This window comes from Arvicola amphibius, chromosome 3 (genome assembly GCF_903992535.2).
Source record: "Arvicola amphibius chromosome 3, mArvAmp1.2, whole genome shotgun sequence".
NCBI lineage: Eukaryota > Metazoa > Chordata > Mammalia > Rodentia > Cricetidae > Arvicola > Arvicola amphibius.
The window spans coordinates 7181469-7199946 of NC_052049.1; the positions used below are offsets into that span (position 1 = coordinate 7181469).

At 41.1% G+C, this 18478-nt stretch overlaps 1 protein-coding gene across 3 annotated transcripts in view; it reads left to right on the plus strand.

Moving 5' to 3' along the window:
• Nucleotides 1-18478, plus strand: part of Marchf6 (membrane associated ring-CH-type finger 6) — a 63883-nt gene that overhangs the window by 43456 nt on the left and 1949 nt on the right. For 2 of the 3 annotated variants that reach the window (XM_038324241.1, XM_038324243.1), the window contains exons 19-25: nucleotides 672-873; nucleotides 3768-3837; nucleotides 8647-8843; nucleotides 11076-11210; nucleotides 12429-12518; nucleotides 15105-15237; nucleotides 17100-17235. In XM_038324241.1, the coding sequence (XP_038180169.1) occupies nucleotides 672-873; nucleotides 3768-3837; nucleotides 8647-8843; nucleotides 11076-11210; nucleotides 12429-12518; nucleotides 15105-15237; nucleotides 17100-17235 (963 nt within the window). The remainder of the gene's footprint in view (nucleotides 1-671; nucleotides 874-3767; nucleotides 3838-8646; nucleotides 8844-11075; nucleotides 11211-12428; nucleotides 12519-15104; nucleotides 15238-17099; nucleotides 17236-18478) is intronic. The other variant, XM_038324242.1, reaches the window with a different exon arrangement.

An 18478-nucleotide genomic window follows, 5' to 3' on the forward strand; every position in this document is an offset into this window, starting at 1 on the left:
ACTCCCTCCCACATCAATCATGAATCAAGTATATGCACTATAGGCTTATGCACAGACCAGTCTGGTGGGGGCATATTCTTAATTTATTATGTTCCCTCTTTCCAGATGACTGTAGCCTGTGTCAAGTTGGCATAAAACTGGCCAACACTATTGACTCTAGATCTTGTCAGGTTGATGATCAGGGTTAACCTCCCACAGCCATTTGTATTTATTCTTCTGCATTTATTTATTGAACTTATAAGATAGGGGAGTTTCTGTGAAATATTTGACATACTGTGGTAAAATTACTGTGTGGTGTAGATTTGGTTATATATGATTAAACACCACCCTTCCCCCCAGTGCTACTCTTTGTCTGAATTGATTTGTAGCTTATACAGGAGATTTTTCACTCTGTGGAGCCTAATGCCAACTGTCAGTGTTTTCCTCTAAATAACTGGTTTCTTCCCAGGTGTTGAGTGAAGAAACAAAATAGGTTGAATTTGTGGAGTGTCCCACAAGCTAGCTAATAGTTTAGGGTTTAATTTGAAGCAAACACTAGCATTTAGTCTAGATAGCAGGAGTAATGCTCTATGTTGAATCCACATACATGTTTTCTATTCTTTAAGAAAATACATTATGCTTGTCATTTTCACTCTGACCTGAAATGAGGCTCACTGGTGTAACTTGTATAGGGACCTACATTCCTACTTACTGGGAGACCAGGAAGAAAACGAGAACAGTGCAAATCAGCAGGTCAACAATAACCAGCCTGCTCGAAACAACAATGCTGTCCCAGCTGGGGAGGGTCTGCATGCGGCCCACCAAGCCATACTCCAGCAGGGAGGACCTGTCGGCTTTCAGCCTTACCGCCGGCCTTTCAATTTCCCACTCAGGGTGAGTCTATACAGCCTGACTTCTGTAAATTAATTTTTTTCTTTCAATTTTCTACTGAGAATTAATACTGTTAAAATCATGGTTATTAAAAACAAACCTGTTTTATTATTCATTATATAGCTTAAATGTTCAAAATAGATTCATCAGATTTTGGAGATGGACGCTGTGGAATTAGAATCCCATGGACTTTAGCTCTTACTGTTTGAGAAAAAGACTGTAAGTTAGAAGAAGCTAGCATGATGGATAGCATTTCAGGTCTGTGTGTTAGAAATGTAATGATGTGTTAGCGCTTGTCTCTGATTTAATCACCACTCACAGCTATTGGATCAGAACCAGAACTGTGTTCCTGAGTGCAAAGCACAGTACAGTGAGCATGAAGCAAGCATGTGTGGCCTTCAAGGCTCTTCATTCTGACTCCTGCCCATCCCAGACGGTTGTATGTCACAGCTTCCCTGGTCCCTCACCTCTCCTCTGTATATTCTGTCTCCTAAATACAGTTGCCTGCAGTTCCAGGTTACCATGTTCAGTGTATGCTTAAGGACCTGCCGTATGTCAGATGTGGGCAGTCATCGCATGTTGATAGATAATGAAAGTAAAGATCAGCTTGGCTAAAAATATGCCTGTTTCATGGTCTTGAAGCTAGCAGTCATTCTGTGATTCAAAGTCTTGACAGAAATTTATCCTGATGATTAGTGCCATTTACATGCAGTTTGTTATATTTCAAATCCCTGTTCTTATTTTTCAGTTACCTGTGGGTCATATGTAGCCATTGCCTAAGCACACCTTGTCTGATATTTTTGATCTGTGTTAGGGTTATAGAGATCATGCATGCTGTCTTTGCCCTGAAACCACTTTCAGACCACTTTGGGAGATTACAAAGCAAAACCAAAGAGTAGCAAATTTGAGTTCTCAGCATAGATGTTTCCTGAGGGCACTGTTGGGCAGGGGCCGTTGGTTTGTAGTACAAGTGTGCAGAAATCTTCATGTAGGAGGTGGTACCTAAGCTGTCTTTAATGCTAAGAGGACAAGTAGATCAAGAAATGAAAAGTAGGAAGGACATTCCAGCCATATGCGAGGAAAGGGCACATGGGGCATGTCAAGCTTGGAACTGCTGGTAACTGGTTGTGATTTAGAGGGTGGGGGCGTATGCAGAGGAGAGATGAGAGAAAAAGAAACTGACAGACAGGACTCTGGACTGGGCAGCACCCAAGTGGAGATTCTTGAATGTCATGTGTACAGTTGTCACTCATGATTTTACACTTCTTGCCCCACTGAGAAACACATCTATTTAGATGCAACAACTTATCCTAGAAAATGTTGCTTATAATAGTGGAGGAAACAAGGTCTTTAGTACCTTTGTCTGTGAATCCTAAAAGCAGGCCTCATAGAGAACACCTGTTTCACTTTTCCCTGTTCTTCACTCAATCCTCTTGTTGAGTGGTAGCACATGCCTATAATCCCAGCACTGGGGAAGCAGAGACAGGTGGATCTGTGAGTTTGAGGCCAGCCTGGTCTCAGAGTGAATTCCAGGACAGACTGCTAAGCTACAGAGAAACTGTTAAAAAACCAAAAAAAAAAAAAAAAAAAAAAAAAGCCATCAATACAGAATCGCAGAATTGCTAAGGCTTTTTAGGCAAGCAAAGCTGGAGTGTTATGAGTTTTTTCTCATCAAGAACTCTGCCCTCTGATCTTAGGGCTCATGTTCATGGTAAGGTAAGAAATGAACTGCAGTGCTGCCTTTCAGTCCACCAGCAAAGGGTCTCCTCTTCCCTGTGTGCTGCTGTTCCATCGTCACGTTCCAGGACAGTAGCCACTGGCTACGTGCATTTATTTATAGTTAAGAATAATGAAAATAGGGGCTGGAGAGATGGCTCAGTGGTTAAGAGCATTGTCTGCTCTTCCAAAGGTCCTGAGTTCAATTCCCAGCAACCACATGGTGGCTCACAACCATCTGTAATGAGATCTGGTGCCCTCTTCAGGCATGCACGCAGACAGAATATTGCATACATAATAAATAAACAAACAAACAAACAAATAAATGACTAAATAAATAAACAAATAAATAAATAAATAAATAGAATAATGAAAATAAAATTTGAAATTCTGTTATTACAGTATGCTATTCACATGTCAGGAGTTCAAAAGCTGCACGTGGCCAGTGACTGCTGTTTGCTGGACAGGCAGAACTAAATGTTCCTATCACCACACAGAACAGCTGATTGAATAGCACTGTTACTGAGTTTAGAAGGATAGGTATTTTCAATTTGTTATACTAAATTTTGGGTGAGTTTGTTTGGCTGAGTACAAATGTTTGCTTCTTTCTTGTGGGTATATCTGATTGTGTGAAAACACACACTTATTTTACATAGGCTATTTCCCTTCCCTGAAAGCACAGGTGCAGACTGCCTACTCCCCCGAAAGCACCTGAAAGCACAGGTGCAGGCTGCCTCCCTCCCCTGAAAGCACAGGTGCAGGCTGCCTCCCTCCCCCGAAAGCACAGGTGCAGGCTGCCTATTCCCCCCGAAAGCACAGGTGTAGACTGCCTCCCTCCCCTGAAAGCACAAGTGCAGGCTGCCTCCTCCCCTGAAAGCACAGGTGCAGGCTGCCTCCTCCCCTGAAAGCACAGGTGCAGGCTGCCTCCTCCCCTGAAAGCACAGGTGCAGGCTGCCTCCTCCCCTGAAAGCACAGGTGCAGGCTGCCTCTTCCCCTGAAAGCACAGGTGCAGGCTGTCTCCTCCCTTCTTTCTTTCTCTCCTCAGTTCTGTGATTATAGGCAATGTGTCCCTGTGCCCAGCAGCATGCTTTTATAGAGGAAGTGTTATGTGAATGCTTTAAAGAGTATCAGAATCCAGTGAGGACATGTGAACCACTTATGGACTTTGTTTTTTCTTACAGATATTTCTTCTGATTGTCTTCATGTGCATAACACTACTAATTGCCAGCCTCATTTGCCTTACTTTACCAGGTATGAGATTATCCTAGACTCAGCTATTAAATGTTAAGATTCTTTTCTCAAAACAGGTTGTATCTTATAGAGAAGAGATTTATCATCAAATAGAAACTGGACCTAATGTTTGGTTTACAGACCTAATGTTTGATCCTTAGGGGTACTTCATCCTGTTGGACTCCATAGAGCATAGAGCATAGGTCCACGAGTTCCAGAAACAGTTAGTGTAGTAGGAAGCCTCTTTTTCGTTCCTAGCTGCCCAGACTCAATTAAATCACTGCTTGGCCAATCACTTTAGGGCATCGCTAGCTAGCTCTTGCATCTAGAATTAATACATTTCCATTATTTTATATTTTACCATGAGACTTGTGGCCTACCTGCAAGGTTCCAGCTGGTGACTCCATGGCTTCTTCTTGACTCTGCCTTCTTTCTCCCAACATTCAGTTTTCTCCACCTACCTCTGTTCTGCCGTGCCAGGCTGGCCCAATACAGATTCTTTATTAACCAATAGTATTCACAACATACAGAGGGGAATTCCACATCACCTCCCCCTTTCTGTCTAAATAAAAAGGTTTTAACATAGTAAAATTACATATAACAAAACAGGTATCAAACAAGAATTACAGTTACAATAATTATCTACTTTATCTTTTATCATAACTAAGAAAATCTATGATTATAACTATTTTTCAACTCCATCAGGATATAATATTACGTAAGTAAACAGGAAGTACATTGTAAGTATCTTCCAATACTCTAGAATTGACAGAGACATCTTGCTACCTGGACAGTCACCCAAAGTTTTTTCTGTACCATTGGGGCATCCATCTTTAGCCTACAGGCCCACAATATCTAGCATACTTTCCCATGAAGCAGGAAATTTCAAAGGCAGTTATGCAGTTTGTCTTCTGTGTTCTGCAGAATGTCTGACAAGACTCTTTCATGAAGCAGGAACCTTGAAGGACTGTCTCACCTTCTTTAGACAACTTCAGTCATTTCTCTGTGGGTCCTGCATGTCCAGTTTTCAAGTAGTCCAGGCAAGAGCAGTTTCTTGCCCACATGGCTAGCAAACTCCATAAGGAGCCTCTTCGATGCTCATCTTCCTCTTAAATTAATTGGTGCTGCCAGGAGCATATGTGTCTCATTGTCACGAAAAGTCCTAAGTTATTAAAACATTTTAAATGCCATATTCTGGAAGTTACTTACAATGCACTTCCTGTTTACTTAGGTAATATTATATCCTTCTGGAGTCTTTGGTGGAGTTGAAAAATAATTATAATCATAGATTTCCATTTAAATGCTTGGCCTCCCGAAAGAGCAAGAGTTTGTTCTAAGCAGCATGGCCCAGGAAGCTGCTGTTTTAAACCATGCAAGATTTTTTTTCTGCTACTGCTGAGTCAGGAAGACTTCTCTTAAAGGAGCTATGGCCAGCAAACAGAGCCCATCTGGGGGGGAAAAAAAAAAAAAAAAAAAAAAAAAAAAAAAAAACGTGGCTAAACTTTGTTTTGTAGTGTCTAGAATTTCTTTCCAAACCCTTTCAGGTTTTATGTGGATTTAGCTAGCACACCATGTTGTTGTTGGAGGCCACTTGTTTATTCCCAGCTGCCCAGACCCCTGAAATAATCACTCATAAACTATATTATTTAAATCACTACTTGACCAATCACTTAAGCATATTGCTAGCTAGCTCTTACATGTAGAATTAACCCATTTCTATTATTTTATATTTTACCATGAGGCTTGTGGTCTACTGGCAAGGTTCCAGCTGGTGTCTTGTGTTTTTCTCCTCTGGTGGCTCCATGGCTCCTTGGACTCCATGAAGTCTCCTTGACTCTGCCTTCTTTCTCTCAGCATTCAGTTTAGTTTTCCCCACCTACCTCTATTCTGCCCTGCCAGGCCCAAGACAGATTGTTTATTAACCAATGGTATTCACAATATACAGAGGGGAATCCCTCATCATGTTTTGGGTTTATTCCAGAGGATGGCATTACAGCCTTTCAGTTTTTATGGTCCCCACACTGTGGGTTTTCAAAGTCATTTGTAAGATTTAAGACATTTTCCCAGTCAGTATGTAAAGAACTTTAAAAGTTAGACTGTTTCCTCTACTCTGGGATTCATAAATGTTGATTTTCTCTGGCATTAATTAATTGTTAGAAATTTCAACAAAACAGTATTTCTTCATTTAACTAGTGAGCTGCTCTGGTTGAATACAGTAGCTTGTCGTCCTCTCCAGAGGATCAGCCTTCAGTGGGATGGAGTGTACAAAGCCAGTGACAAATCATAGAAGAGCTTGTCCTGTTGTTTATGCCCCCTCAGGACATTCCAAATCGTGCTGATAGTTGTTATCCACTAACTGGTATATTGAATAAGTCTTGATTGTAATACATACTTAATAATTTATACATCAAATTTGCTTTAAAATTTGTTCCTTGAGTTGTTAAAAGGCTGGGAAAGAACAACTAGGGACATTAAAATTACTTTAAAGCAAAGTTTCTAAAAAAATAAACATTTTTTTAATTTGAAGAAATTACGATTTTTACCTTCATTTGGTTAAAAGAAACATTTTACTATTTATACATGGAGATTTTAAAAAGATTTTATTGATTCTTTGAGAACTTTGTTTTGGTTTTTCGAGATAGGGTTTCTCTGTAGCTCTAGCTATTCTGAAACTTGCTTTGTAGACCAGACTGCCCCTGCCTCCCAAGTTCTGGGATTAAAGGCGTGTGCCACCACTGCCCAACACCACACAGTGGTCATCTTGCCAGGTACCACTACCCTTAAAGAAAACAGATTCTTCCCTAGTAGCCTCAGCTGTTCCTTAGTTAGGGGTAGGGCTCATGCCCTTCTTTCTACTCCATGCTAGAAGTTGATTGGCTTGATCTTGTTGAGATCATGTGCAGTTAGTTAGTTGGTGAGTGCAGTGGTCCTGTTGTGCTGTGTTGACATTTTCTGTTCCCTCTTCCTCAATGAACTCTGACCCGTGGGGAATGGCATGGGAATGCATGAGTGATACAAATGTCCTCTTGGCTAACACTCTACTTGAAGACTTCTGACATCCCTGTCCTTAGATGTCCTTAGCTATCACAGCTGGCTAACTACCTAGCTACATTGTGAACATACTCATAGTTTTTATGTTCCAGTCCCATGTTTTTGCCAGTATTTAAAAAATTAATAAAGGAAACTAATTTTTATGTTTGAGCTTAGTAATATGAAAGTAATTCAGTGTCATTGAATACTGTTATTTGAACATTTCCCTTTAGTCTGGTTCCACATGATAGAATAGTTGCGGTTGATTACAGAAAACCTTCAACAAGGTGCACTTTGGAGGCTAATGGGGCCTTGCTTCTTCCCATTGGTTAATAACCCTTAGCTACAACTCAACTGATAGGCTGAAAGCTACCACTGTCTTCTCAGAAGCAGAGGGAACAGAGAGGGAGAACAGAAGGAAGTTAGAGGGAGTAGAAATTGGCTATTAAATATAAAACTAATAGAAAAATTTCAGAGACAGACCCTAGAATGGACACTTATAGTGCACTGAACACTGACAGGGTGTCGGTGGTGATTTTGGTGGCTTAGGACTAATATGCACATTGCTCTTTCATGAAACAGATATAGTCATCCTCTGTTGTTGTTGTTGTGGGCTGAACCTCGGGCTTACGGAATGCTTGACTGTTCTCCATCTTTAAAAGAGCCATTTCCATGTTCAGACTATTTTGTTAGTGGATATGAAGTCTATATTTATTATGGTTATGGCTTGTAAGGTTTGACTGTTGAGCTAGCTTAGTTTGACCAAGAGATAGTACACAGTACCATCAGGAAAAATACGAGCTTTATCATGTGGACATGCATTCAGATAAATTTTCTACTATGTAACCAATGGGTCAAGGCCTGTGGCAGAGCCTTGTCTCTATCTTTCAGGTATAGGTCATGTCTGTGTTGGATGAAGGGTTAACCGTTGGGGAATGGATGAGATGATAGGCGGGAAATGGTCAGCATACTGACCAGCTCTGCTTAAGTATTGAGACTTAGTATTAGGAAGGCAGTACATAATAAAACACCAGAGATCTTGTTCCTCTCTCAAGCTTTATTGAGAACAAGTTATGTACATATAGTTAAGGAATTCTATAAGATATACTTGAGCAGTTAACTATATGACTATACCTTGGAGTTTATTCCTAACCTCTCTTCACTGCATCTGTGCCTCACACTTGAGATCTCAGCACTCAGGAAGTTGAGGCAGGAAAATTGCTTTTGAGTTTGAGACCACCTTTGACTATAGTGTCAAACCCTGTCTCAAAACAAAGGAAAAAGCACAAAACTAACAACCTTTAGAAAGATCTCAGTTCTGTGTCTTGTTCTATTTTGGTATTGATTTTTAAAGAAAGTTTATACAGTTTTCTTTGATACTGTGTCTTGAAATGTTACTGTGCCTACCGCATTCTTTTAACAAGCTGAGTTTTCTGTGCAAATGAATGGATCATTTGGAAGAAAACCTAAATTATTTGTAAGGTTCCTAGATAAAGTGTTTACAGCACAAATAATAGAAAATTTCTGTCTTTAATTTATTAGCATAATAATTACAGTTGGTAATAAAAATAATGTAAGCACCAATGCTCATAACTTCCCAGGCTAGGAGAAATTAGTAAATGGCATGGCACATCAGGGTTTATATTCTGGGGGAATCAGCTCATTGACTGTATTTGGGGTATTTCTTAGTCAAGTCATTCTGTTTTCTAGAGAATTGTTTTTGTTTATTCTGATGTGAAAATATTTGTAGAATGTCAAGATTACAGTTCTCTTTACCTAGCCATGTGTCTCATTTGTCAGCCTTTCTATTTTCAGTATTTGCTGGTCGTTGGTTAATGTCATTTTGGACGGGGACTGCCAAAATCCATGAGCTGTACACGGCTGCTTGTGGTCTCTATGTATGTTGGCTGACCATAAGGGCAGTGACGGTGCTGGTAGCCTGGATGCCCCAGGGACGCAGAGTGATTTTCCAGAAGGTTAAGGAGTGGTCCCTCATGGTAGGTTTCTGTAATAAGATACTGATCCTATCTGGTGGTAATGAGTACTTAACAGTTGCTTCCCATTGTCTTCTCTTGTGTCACTGGTTTGCAGGAGAGTTTATCTTTTCATCAGAAGGAATATTCCTTTACGATAGCAGCCTTCCGTTTCCCCAAACCACAGTTCTTTACCCAGATGCACTTGAGTTAACAGACGACCGCTGCTCAGTGATCTTGTGAGATAATTAAGAATTTCAGAATATGCTTTTGGAGATGTGAATGCACAAGTAATGGAAGTCATTCTCAAAACCCTGATTGCACACAGATACAGACAGATCCTTTTCTGAGTGTGGGGAATAATACTTGTACACACTGTTGGCTGGGCTGGCAAATACGGTAGGGCACTTCTTTGCCTAGTCATCTGGGTAATTAGCTCTGATTTCTGACCTGAGTTTATTTTGCTTTCTCTTAGAATTTATGCATTTATATTTATGCTGAAATCATTTTTAATATTTTATAGTTTTACTTGTTATTTGCACATACTATGTGTATATGAGTATATTCTAATCAGACTGTAACATTTCACTTTTCCATCATTGTACAATTACTGTGTGTTGATAAAATCCTTGTGTGTAGTAAGATATTGTTGATTATTGTAGGTTATGAGTGGAGGGAGTTAATTGCTCCTTAGTCCTGAGGGTAATCTGCAACTTATCAATATTTAATACAGAACTCAGCTTGTAACATGAAGGGGGCCTGCTTGTTGGGGTTTCTGTCCCATCTGGTACCCCACAGCCAGCAAGCCCCAAAGAAAATCACACAGAGATCTCTATAAGTTATAAAGCTGATTGGCCCATTAGGCCAGGCTACTTATTAGCTCTTGTAGCTTATATTAACCCATTATTATGATCTATTTTAGCCATATGGCTCCGTACCTTTTTCAGCTGGCAGGTCACATCCTGCTTCTTTCCAGCTAACTGTAGTTTCATTTGGTAGTCTATCATCATAAACGCCATATAAAGAGGTAGTATGCATTCCACAAATACTGTGCTTGGTCATATATTAGAATAGTTGTATTCACTGAAACCACCTTATGAAAAGGTCACCAAAACCCAAAGTCACTTTAAGACTGATTTTATTGCAAGTATTTTCTAGTTCCTTTTATCAATATTTTCTTATTTTGCTACTTAACCCAAATCTAAAGCTCTATTGTGAATGCACTAGCTATAGTTGTTAATGTATTGACAAGATAGGCATCATTTCTTCACCAGAAAGCCAGACTATTTTAGTGGGGTCAGTCTAATTGGTTTGATGAATAAGTTTAACTAGAGTCAGGTTAAACCACCAGTTCACCCGAGGACTCACAGATCAGCTAATGAGTTAGGTAGCTGTTGGATCAGGGTTTTGGCAAATCAGTAGGCTTTTGCAGACAAATAAAAGCCAGGTACAGAGCCGGATGGTGGTTGTGCATGCCTTTAATCCCAGCACTCGGGAGGCAGAGGCAGGCGGATCTCTGAGTTCGAGGCCCCAAAGCTACAGAGAAAGCCTGTCTCGGAAAACCAAAATAAACAAACAAACAAACAAATAAATAAATGAAAGGCAAGTACAGAGAAGGATATTTTGAAGAAAACATCAAAGTCATCTTGTTTATTGAATATAACACTAGATGAAATTTTGGGGAAAAGTATGTTTTATAGCAACAATCCATAATAGTAATAGGTTTCGTTGCAGCTAGAGCTCTGCATTCGTGCACTCTAGCAAGGTCACTTAATGGGTTTGGGGATGACGAGGCTGATAAAACTCTTGCCTGGCAAGCTGGAGAACCCAGATAACATGCTGAGTGTGGTGACTTGTTCTTGTAATCTCAGTGATGAAGAGGCAGAAACAGGGGGACTTGCTGGTTGAGTTCGCTGACTGACCAACCTGACTTAATCGATGAGTTCTGTGCCAGTGAGACACTTTTCACAAAGGAGGGGGGTGACATTTGAGATTTTCCTCTGATTTCAATTATGGTTGTACAGTTGGGGTACAGTTGCATCCAGCACATGTACATATATGCATTAGAAAATAAACCCCACTGAAATATATAACATAAAAATGTGTGTATATGTTGTTTAAAATAGTATAATTTTATAAAATAGTATAATTTGCCCCTTTGGACATCAGGCCAAAGAGGGAACAAGCCTTACAGTGACTGAAGTTTGTTAGAACAGAGTCTCCTTTGTAATAATTAGGTGTCCTGTTTCCTACTAGATAATGAAGACTTTGATAGTTGCTGTGCTGCTGGCTGGGGTCGTCCCACTGCTCCTGGGGCTCCTGTTTGAGCTGGTTATTGTTGCTCCTCTGAGGGTCCCTCTTGATCAGACTCCCCTTTTCTACCCTTGGCAGGTATGTGTGTTATCCTTGTGATTGTTGCCAATGGTTTGGTATCAAAAAAAAAAAAATCTTGGTTATTTTAGTTTATGCAGTTTGTTTAGGAAGATTGTTTTCCTATTCTAGGAACCCTTGTAAAGTTGTTAAAATAAAATGTGAAGGCCTCATAAGTCGTTCCCTCAGAATACTTTGGGGATTAAAATGTTGCTCTTCATTGAGCTTGCTGTCTAGGACTCACATATATGAAGAACTAGTCTGTGCCTATGCCATGGGATGCCCTTGTTCCTGTCTCCCTAAAATAAATAATGAAATAAAGAAAAAAATTTAAGGGAGTATCGTGGTAAGGATTTATGGTGCTAAGTGGGGACGAGTGCTTGTAGGGTCTGCTGTACTTTGTTTAAAATGCCTCGATGGGATGGGAGGCATGGGTAGTCACTGGCCAGCTGAAGGGGAGAGGCTGGAGGCAGGATACCATGAGGACCCTGGTTTCAGTGGTACTGGGAATGGAAGATATCCTGTTCTGGTAATAGTTCAGGAAACCACAAATGCCTGAGCTTGCCTTTGAAACTGCCTTTGGAGTAATTTCTTAGGTCTAAAATGTTTTATTATGGCGTAAGTTAGCTCAGTCCATACCAGTAACACAGGAAAAGCAACAAGAATAATGGTTGTTAAAATAATAGCATTTGTTTTACTTGCTCAAACTTCTATATTCTCTCAAAAAAAGTGTTAGGTTTCTAAAGGAGCTTTTATATATTATTCCCCATCCCTTGTTTTGAGAGTTTTGTACAATGTATTTGATCATTTGATCATATTCATCCCTTCCCAAATTCATTTCCCTTTTCTTTACTGGCTCTCAACTTGGTTCCTTTGGGAAGAAAAGTATTTTTAATCCATCAAATATGTGCTGCCCATATATACTCATGGGAGTGTGACTTTTACCCACCAGCAAAGAATTTCTTTTGTGTGTGTGTTTGTGTGTAACAGTCCTGGATGTCCTCAAACTCAGTCAAGGCTGGCCTTGAACTCACAGAGATCCGCCTGCCTCTGCCTCCCTTTTGGTCAACTAGAACTCTTAAAGAAAACTCTTTCTTCCCAGAAGCTGTCAGCTGTCAGTTGCTTAACTACATGTTCCTGATTCTGTGCAGTTCCATTTTGAAACTGAACAGCATTGTGTAGGCTTATGTCAAAGTCAGTGAAGATGTGTTAAATGTTCTTGGTTTCTTCTAACTGTAGGATTGGGCACTAGGAGTGCTACATGCCAAAATTATCGCAGCTATAACTCTGATGGGTCCTCAGTGGTGGCTGAAAACTGTCATTGAACAGGTAAGCCAGTTCAGAGAAATGTATTTGAAGTAGACTGTGGTTGTACTTAGCTAGTGGAGTTGTAGTTTCCATGATTCTGCTTTTCTGAGCTCTCTGTTTTCATTAATGTGCACCTATAGTTTTTTCTTTCTTTTTTTAAGTGTGTGTGTGTGTGTGTGTGTACCTATGTAGAACAACTTTTGGGCTTTCAAGGGTTGCATAGCAATTGCTTTTACCCACTATGCCAACTTGCCAGCCTCTTTTTCCTTTTTTTTAAAAAGGGTTTTGTTTTCTGATGTATAGTTGTTAAAATAAAATATGCCTTGAGAATGAGTAATTTTTAAGGAAGTAGCTTTGAATTCTAGCTAATGTAGTTTTATTTATTTATTTTTTTTTTAAGAAAGACTTTAGAAGGAGCAGTGGGCTGCGTCCCACCACCCAGCTCCCAGCTGCCTGGCTAGCTTATGCCCCGAAATAACAACACACAAATTGTATTCTTTTAAACACTGCTTGGCCCATTAGCTCTAGCCTCTTACTGGCTAACTCTCACATCTTGATTAACCCATTTCTATTAATCTGTGTAGCACCACAGATTAATAAAGTGGTGGCTTACTGGGAAGATTCTAGCCTATAATCCGTCTCTGGTCAAAGAATCATGGCAACTGCCTTCTACCCAGCTTCCTGTTCTGTTTACTCCACCTACCTAATTTTCTGTCCTATCAAAGGGCCAAGGCAGTTTGTTTATTAACCAATGAAAGTAGCACATAGACAGACGACCCTCCTCCATCAATTTTAGAGAACTGATAAGCCAAAAAAAAAGGGATTTTGAGACTGCAAGCAGCCTTTTGGGAAAAGAGAAAAAAATGATTAAAAAAAAAGCTGGTTAATAGCCATGTCTGCTGTTGTATTCCTGCACTTGAGATGTCAAAGGCAGGAGGATCATGTTCAAGGTCATCCTCAATTATATAGCAAGTTTAGGAACAGCCTGGGCCACATGAGGCTCTATTTCAAAAAGCCGGGGAGAGTGTATAATGAGGTTTATCAGGGTTCTTTGCTGTGGTCCTTTCTAGGCTTTCAGGTTCGGGATGTCTCTAGCTGACATTTGCCCTCAATAGTGTCGGGTTAGTAGGGTGACCTGGCTTTTATGTAAAGAGGGGAAGGATTGGGTGCTTTCATTCCACTTGCCTTCCAGTTGCCTCTTGCTTAACACCATCCTTATGCCAAAAATGTCAAGGCATTTACTCCGCTTTCACTCATTATGGCGGGATTTGTCAGTCCCCCATAGCCCACCTGAAGGTTAGCCAGTAAACTAAGATACCTATAACTTTGTCTAAAGCAGAGGCAAAGCTGCTCCTAGTCGTTTTTACTACAGACGTTATGATGCAGCTTGGTATTCGTACTTCTTAGCCTGTCCTGACAAAAGTAAGGTACTACTCAGTAACAGATAGGGCCGGGCTGCTTAGGAGTACTCTGATTGCATAGCATCTACGACTGCCGCTGTACTGGGGCGCTGTCAGGAAACTTGGCTATCATGGTGCTAACCTGAGAAAAGTAGGTGGTGTTTTTGAACACTGATCAGTAGGAAGCACAGTAATCCATATCAGAAAGATGTCTTCCATCTGAATAGCCTAATTAGAGATTTTAGTACTTGCTTCTTTAAACTTGAGTTATCTGGAAAATGTACTCAAGGATAACTCAACTTTTTTATTCTTAGGAGATTGCTAGGCAGATAGTCTTACAGCTCTGCAGCAGTTTAAAGACACACCTCTTCCTGACGTATAGACATTGAAGACAGTAGTTCTCTCTGGCCAGCATACATGAGAAAATCATTGAGATAAATCCTGGACCCTCAAGCTCTTGATTCTCATATCAAGAGTGGGGCCAGAAAATAGTACATCAGAAGGCCACTCTGTGTGTGCCTGTGGCAGCATATCCCTTCCAGGAGAAACAGGAGCCTGTCCACTACAATGTCTCCCAGTTGAAACTCTCTGACTTCTGCACAGATGCCCACAAATAAGGTTTATTTGTAGTTGGGAGCTATGAAACCTTGTTTGTGGGATCCCTTTGTCTGTTGTACTTTAGAGTTGGGGGGTGGGACAAGGGGACACAGATGAGAAGCAGTAGTGCAGGCTGACTGAGAAGCACTGGGATGCCTGCTCCGTAGTGATGGTACATGTGGGTTGCTTTACTGGGAGGTGGGCCGTGTCTTTAGAGGTTTAAGCCTGCTTGTTCTTCAGATCTTGGAGTAAGGACTTGAGTTGGGCCACACCCTAGCTTCTAAGAAGCTATGAAGCCAAGAGAGGAAAATAAAGACAGTTCTGTCTTATCCCTCTGTCTACAGCAGTGTTTTCATTTTCATGGCTTCCCACTTTCATCCATTTTTTTAATCCCTGCAGAACATAGTAGCATTTCTGAAGATAATTAGTGTTTCCTGGGGGCCACAGCACTCATGTGAAGGCCAGAAGACAAGCTGGGAGAGGCAGTTCTCTCCTGATGTCATGTGGGTCCGGGGGATCAAACTCAGGATTTTTGGCTTGTTGGCAACCACCGTTGTCTTCTGAACATTTCAGTGTCCCACACCCTGACCATTACTTTTCCACATTTCAGGTTTATGCAAATGGCATTCGGAACATCGACCTTCATTATATCGTTCGTAAGCTGGCAGCTCCAGTGATCTCTGTGCTCCTACTTTCCCTGTGTGTACCATATGTCATAGCTTCTGGTGTGGTTCCTCTTCTAGGTGGGTAATGCTCCTTGTGAAGCTTTCAAAGGGTCCTTTTATTAGAACACTAAAATACTAATGTTAAACAAAAGTTAGCTTGTTGCCATTTTGGCTACTTGCTATTGTTTTATGTTTATGTTTATTGAGGTACATTATAGTTTCCCCATTGATAGTATGTAGACTTGAGAATTACTATTTGAAGCTGGGCCATGACGGCACACACCTTTAATCTCAGCACTCGGGAGGCAGAGACTGGCGGATCTCTGTAAGTTTGAGGCCAGCCTGTTCTACAGAGTGAGCTCCAGCACAGCCAAGGCTAAACAGAGAAACCCTTTCTGAAAACACACACAGACACACAGACACACACACACACACACACACACACACACACACACAGTATTACTGTTTGATTTCCATACCTAACCTTTTCATAAATGGATTAGAAATTTCATTGGAAATGTAGGATGGGTGCCAAATAACCCAAGCGCTTGGGAGGCTAAAGCTTGAATATTTTAAGTTTGAAACCAGTTTGTACTAACATCAAGATCCTGTCTGAATGAAAGGGGGAAAAGTGAATTTTATTATACCTCTTGGGAAACTCTCAATAAAAGGAGGAACAGTAGTAAATGAATAGTAAAGCACTTATTGGCACTGTCTTGGTGCTTTACATTGTTACTGTTATATTATTTTTCAGTGTGTGTGTGTGTTAGGGGAAGCTAGAGAACAGCTCTGGATATTGTTACTTAGATAACAATAAAGAGCTGTTTTGAAACGGGCGCTTTCATGTTCTAGAGCTCACTTACTAGGCAAGGTAGCTAGCCACTGAACCCAGGATCTGTCTGTTTCTACCTCTGCAGCAGCGTTACTACAAATTTCCCGTGTGGGTTCAGGAGTCAGACCCAGGTTCTCCTCTGTCTAGTCCATCTCTCCACCCCTGGCTCTTGTTCTTAGAAGACCTCTTGAAGGTTTTATCTACTTCAATTTAGAGATGAGGAAATTGAAGGTCATAGAGATTGAGCATCTTCCCTAAATTGTGGATTTTAAGGAATGGAGTAGAAGGACATTCAAGCTACACTGGGCTCTAGAGCGCATGGGTAAGCCAGCTGTGAGACTTCCTTCAGAATACTTCCTCTGGTTTTATAGTTTCCCTTATTCCAAAGGAAAGTTAAAACTCTTTAGCTGGAATTTGAAAAGGAAGTATTTAAATGATATAAAATGGGATTCTATGTGTGTCCCACTATGCCTGGTTTGTGGAGTGCTGCTATGGGACCCAGCTGGTCAACCATGGTACTGCTGCGCATCGCGGCCCCGGGCTGCGCTCTATACGCTAGACCTCAGTTCGCGAGCTTCGGGCAAGGGGCTGGAGGTTGAGAATACATACGCAGAGACAGACTGACACACAGACTTTCCAACGCTGATACCAAAGCCCATCTTTAATAGCACCATGTAGGCTTGAATACACTGCAGTCAATGGCCAACAGGTGAAAATCCCATCCTTTGATCCTCTAAGATAGGCACAGCTTCTAGTAACTTAAATCAGAAGGTTCTAGGAGGGAAGAGCAGCTGAAGGCCAGAACTCATTAGTCCCAACACTGTACCAATGCCGTTTAAATGGTGACATAGCTGAAATGTATAGATGACACTACCAACTGCTTGTGGAATCCAGGATGTCTGCATTTGATGAACCTGTGCAACACCTACCTGCTCTCAAGTTATCTCACAGATGTTAGTGTATGGCTCACTGCCTGTGTGCAGTCTGCAAGTCAGTCAGCATTTGTGAAGTCTCTGTGCTGTACCCAGATTCCTCTTCCTTGGGAAAGGCCTGACCTCTTCTTACTCCACAGGCTCTTTAATAAAATTGTCTTTGTTTGGTTTACCAGGTGTTACTGCGGAAATGCAGAACTTAGTCCACCGGCGGATTTATCCGTTTTTACTGATGGTCGTTGTGTTGATGGGGATCCTGTCCTTCCAGGTCCGCCAGTTTAAGCGCCTTTATGAACACATTAAAAATGACAAGTAAGTCAAGAATTCTGTTCCTCTAGCCACTCTTTTTTTTAAAAAGATTTAGTTATTATGTATGGAGTATTCCATCTGCATGTATGCCTGCAGGCCAGAAGAGGGCACCAGATCTTTCTGCAGATGGTTGTGAGCCACCATGTGGTTGCTGGGAATTGAACTCAGGACCTCTGGAAGAGCAGCCAGTACTGTTAACCTCTGAGCCATCTCTCCAGCCCCCATCTAGCTACTCTCTTAAGGTGGTGTCATTTTGTGGCATGATAAATCATATGAGAAAAATGAAGTGCTACTTTGTAGCAGGGTTTGCTAACAGATTGAGCGTGTGGAGTTTTTATGGCTGGAAATAAGGGCATCCTGGGGAGGGTAAAACTGGGGAACTTCTGTAAACAGAGACTGCACTTTCATTTCCCAGCCGCTCAGATCCGAGTAATCACACCGAAACTATTAATTACAACATTGTGGTCAATGACTTAGGCATATTCCTAGCTAGCCCTTATATCTTAAATTAACCCATTTCTCTTAATTTAGTATCACCACGAGGCTTTGACTTACCGGTAATGTTCTGTCATCTTTCTCCATCAGTGGCTGCATGGTGTCTCTTTGACTCCTTCTGCTCTCTCTCTGTCTCTGTTCGGATTTCCCATCTGGCTTTACTCTGCTAAGCCATTAGCCAAAGCAGATTTATTTATCAACCAATAAAAAAGCATCAGATATACAGAAGGACGTCCCACATCAAACTTCCCTGGCTTGAGAGAAGTCTGAGTGCCCTGTCATGTGTCTTACAAAGACAGCAAGTTCATAACTGCCTGTGCCTGTGTGTCTGGAGCCATCACAGCAGTATTAATAGTGCTGCCCTTCATTTGTGCATGCCCTGCTTGAGACAGACAGATTCCATAGCACCTTCCTTATTCTGAGGTTACCTAAAAGAAATGTTTCCATGGAGGATAAGGCTTCTCTGAAAATGTAGTGACAGTAAAGATACATGTACTGGCAGGCGGAGTATAAAGGACAGTCGAGGAGGATGGTGTTAGTGTGGTCAGTTTTTAATCACTGCTTTGGTAGAGGAGTACTGCAGAATTTTCCTACTCCCTCTTCATTCTGGGATCGTCCTCCCATCCTCATGCCAACCCTTTTCAGTCTTCCCAGCTCTGTGCCCACCTGTCTCTTAGGTTGTTGTTAGTTTTAATTAGCAGACAGAATACTGTTTCATCATAGCATTTCCAGGCATCGTTTTTGTTTCTTT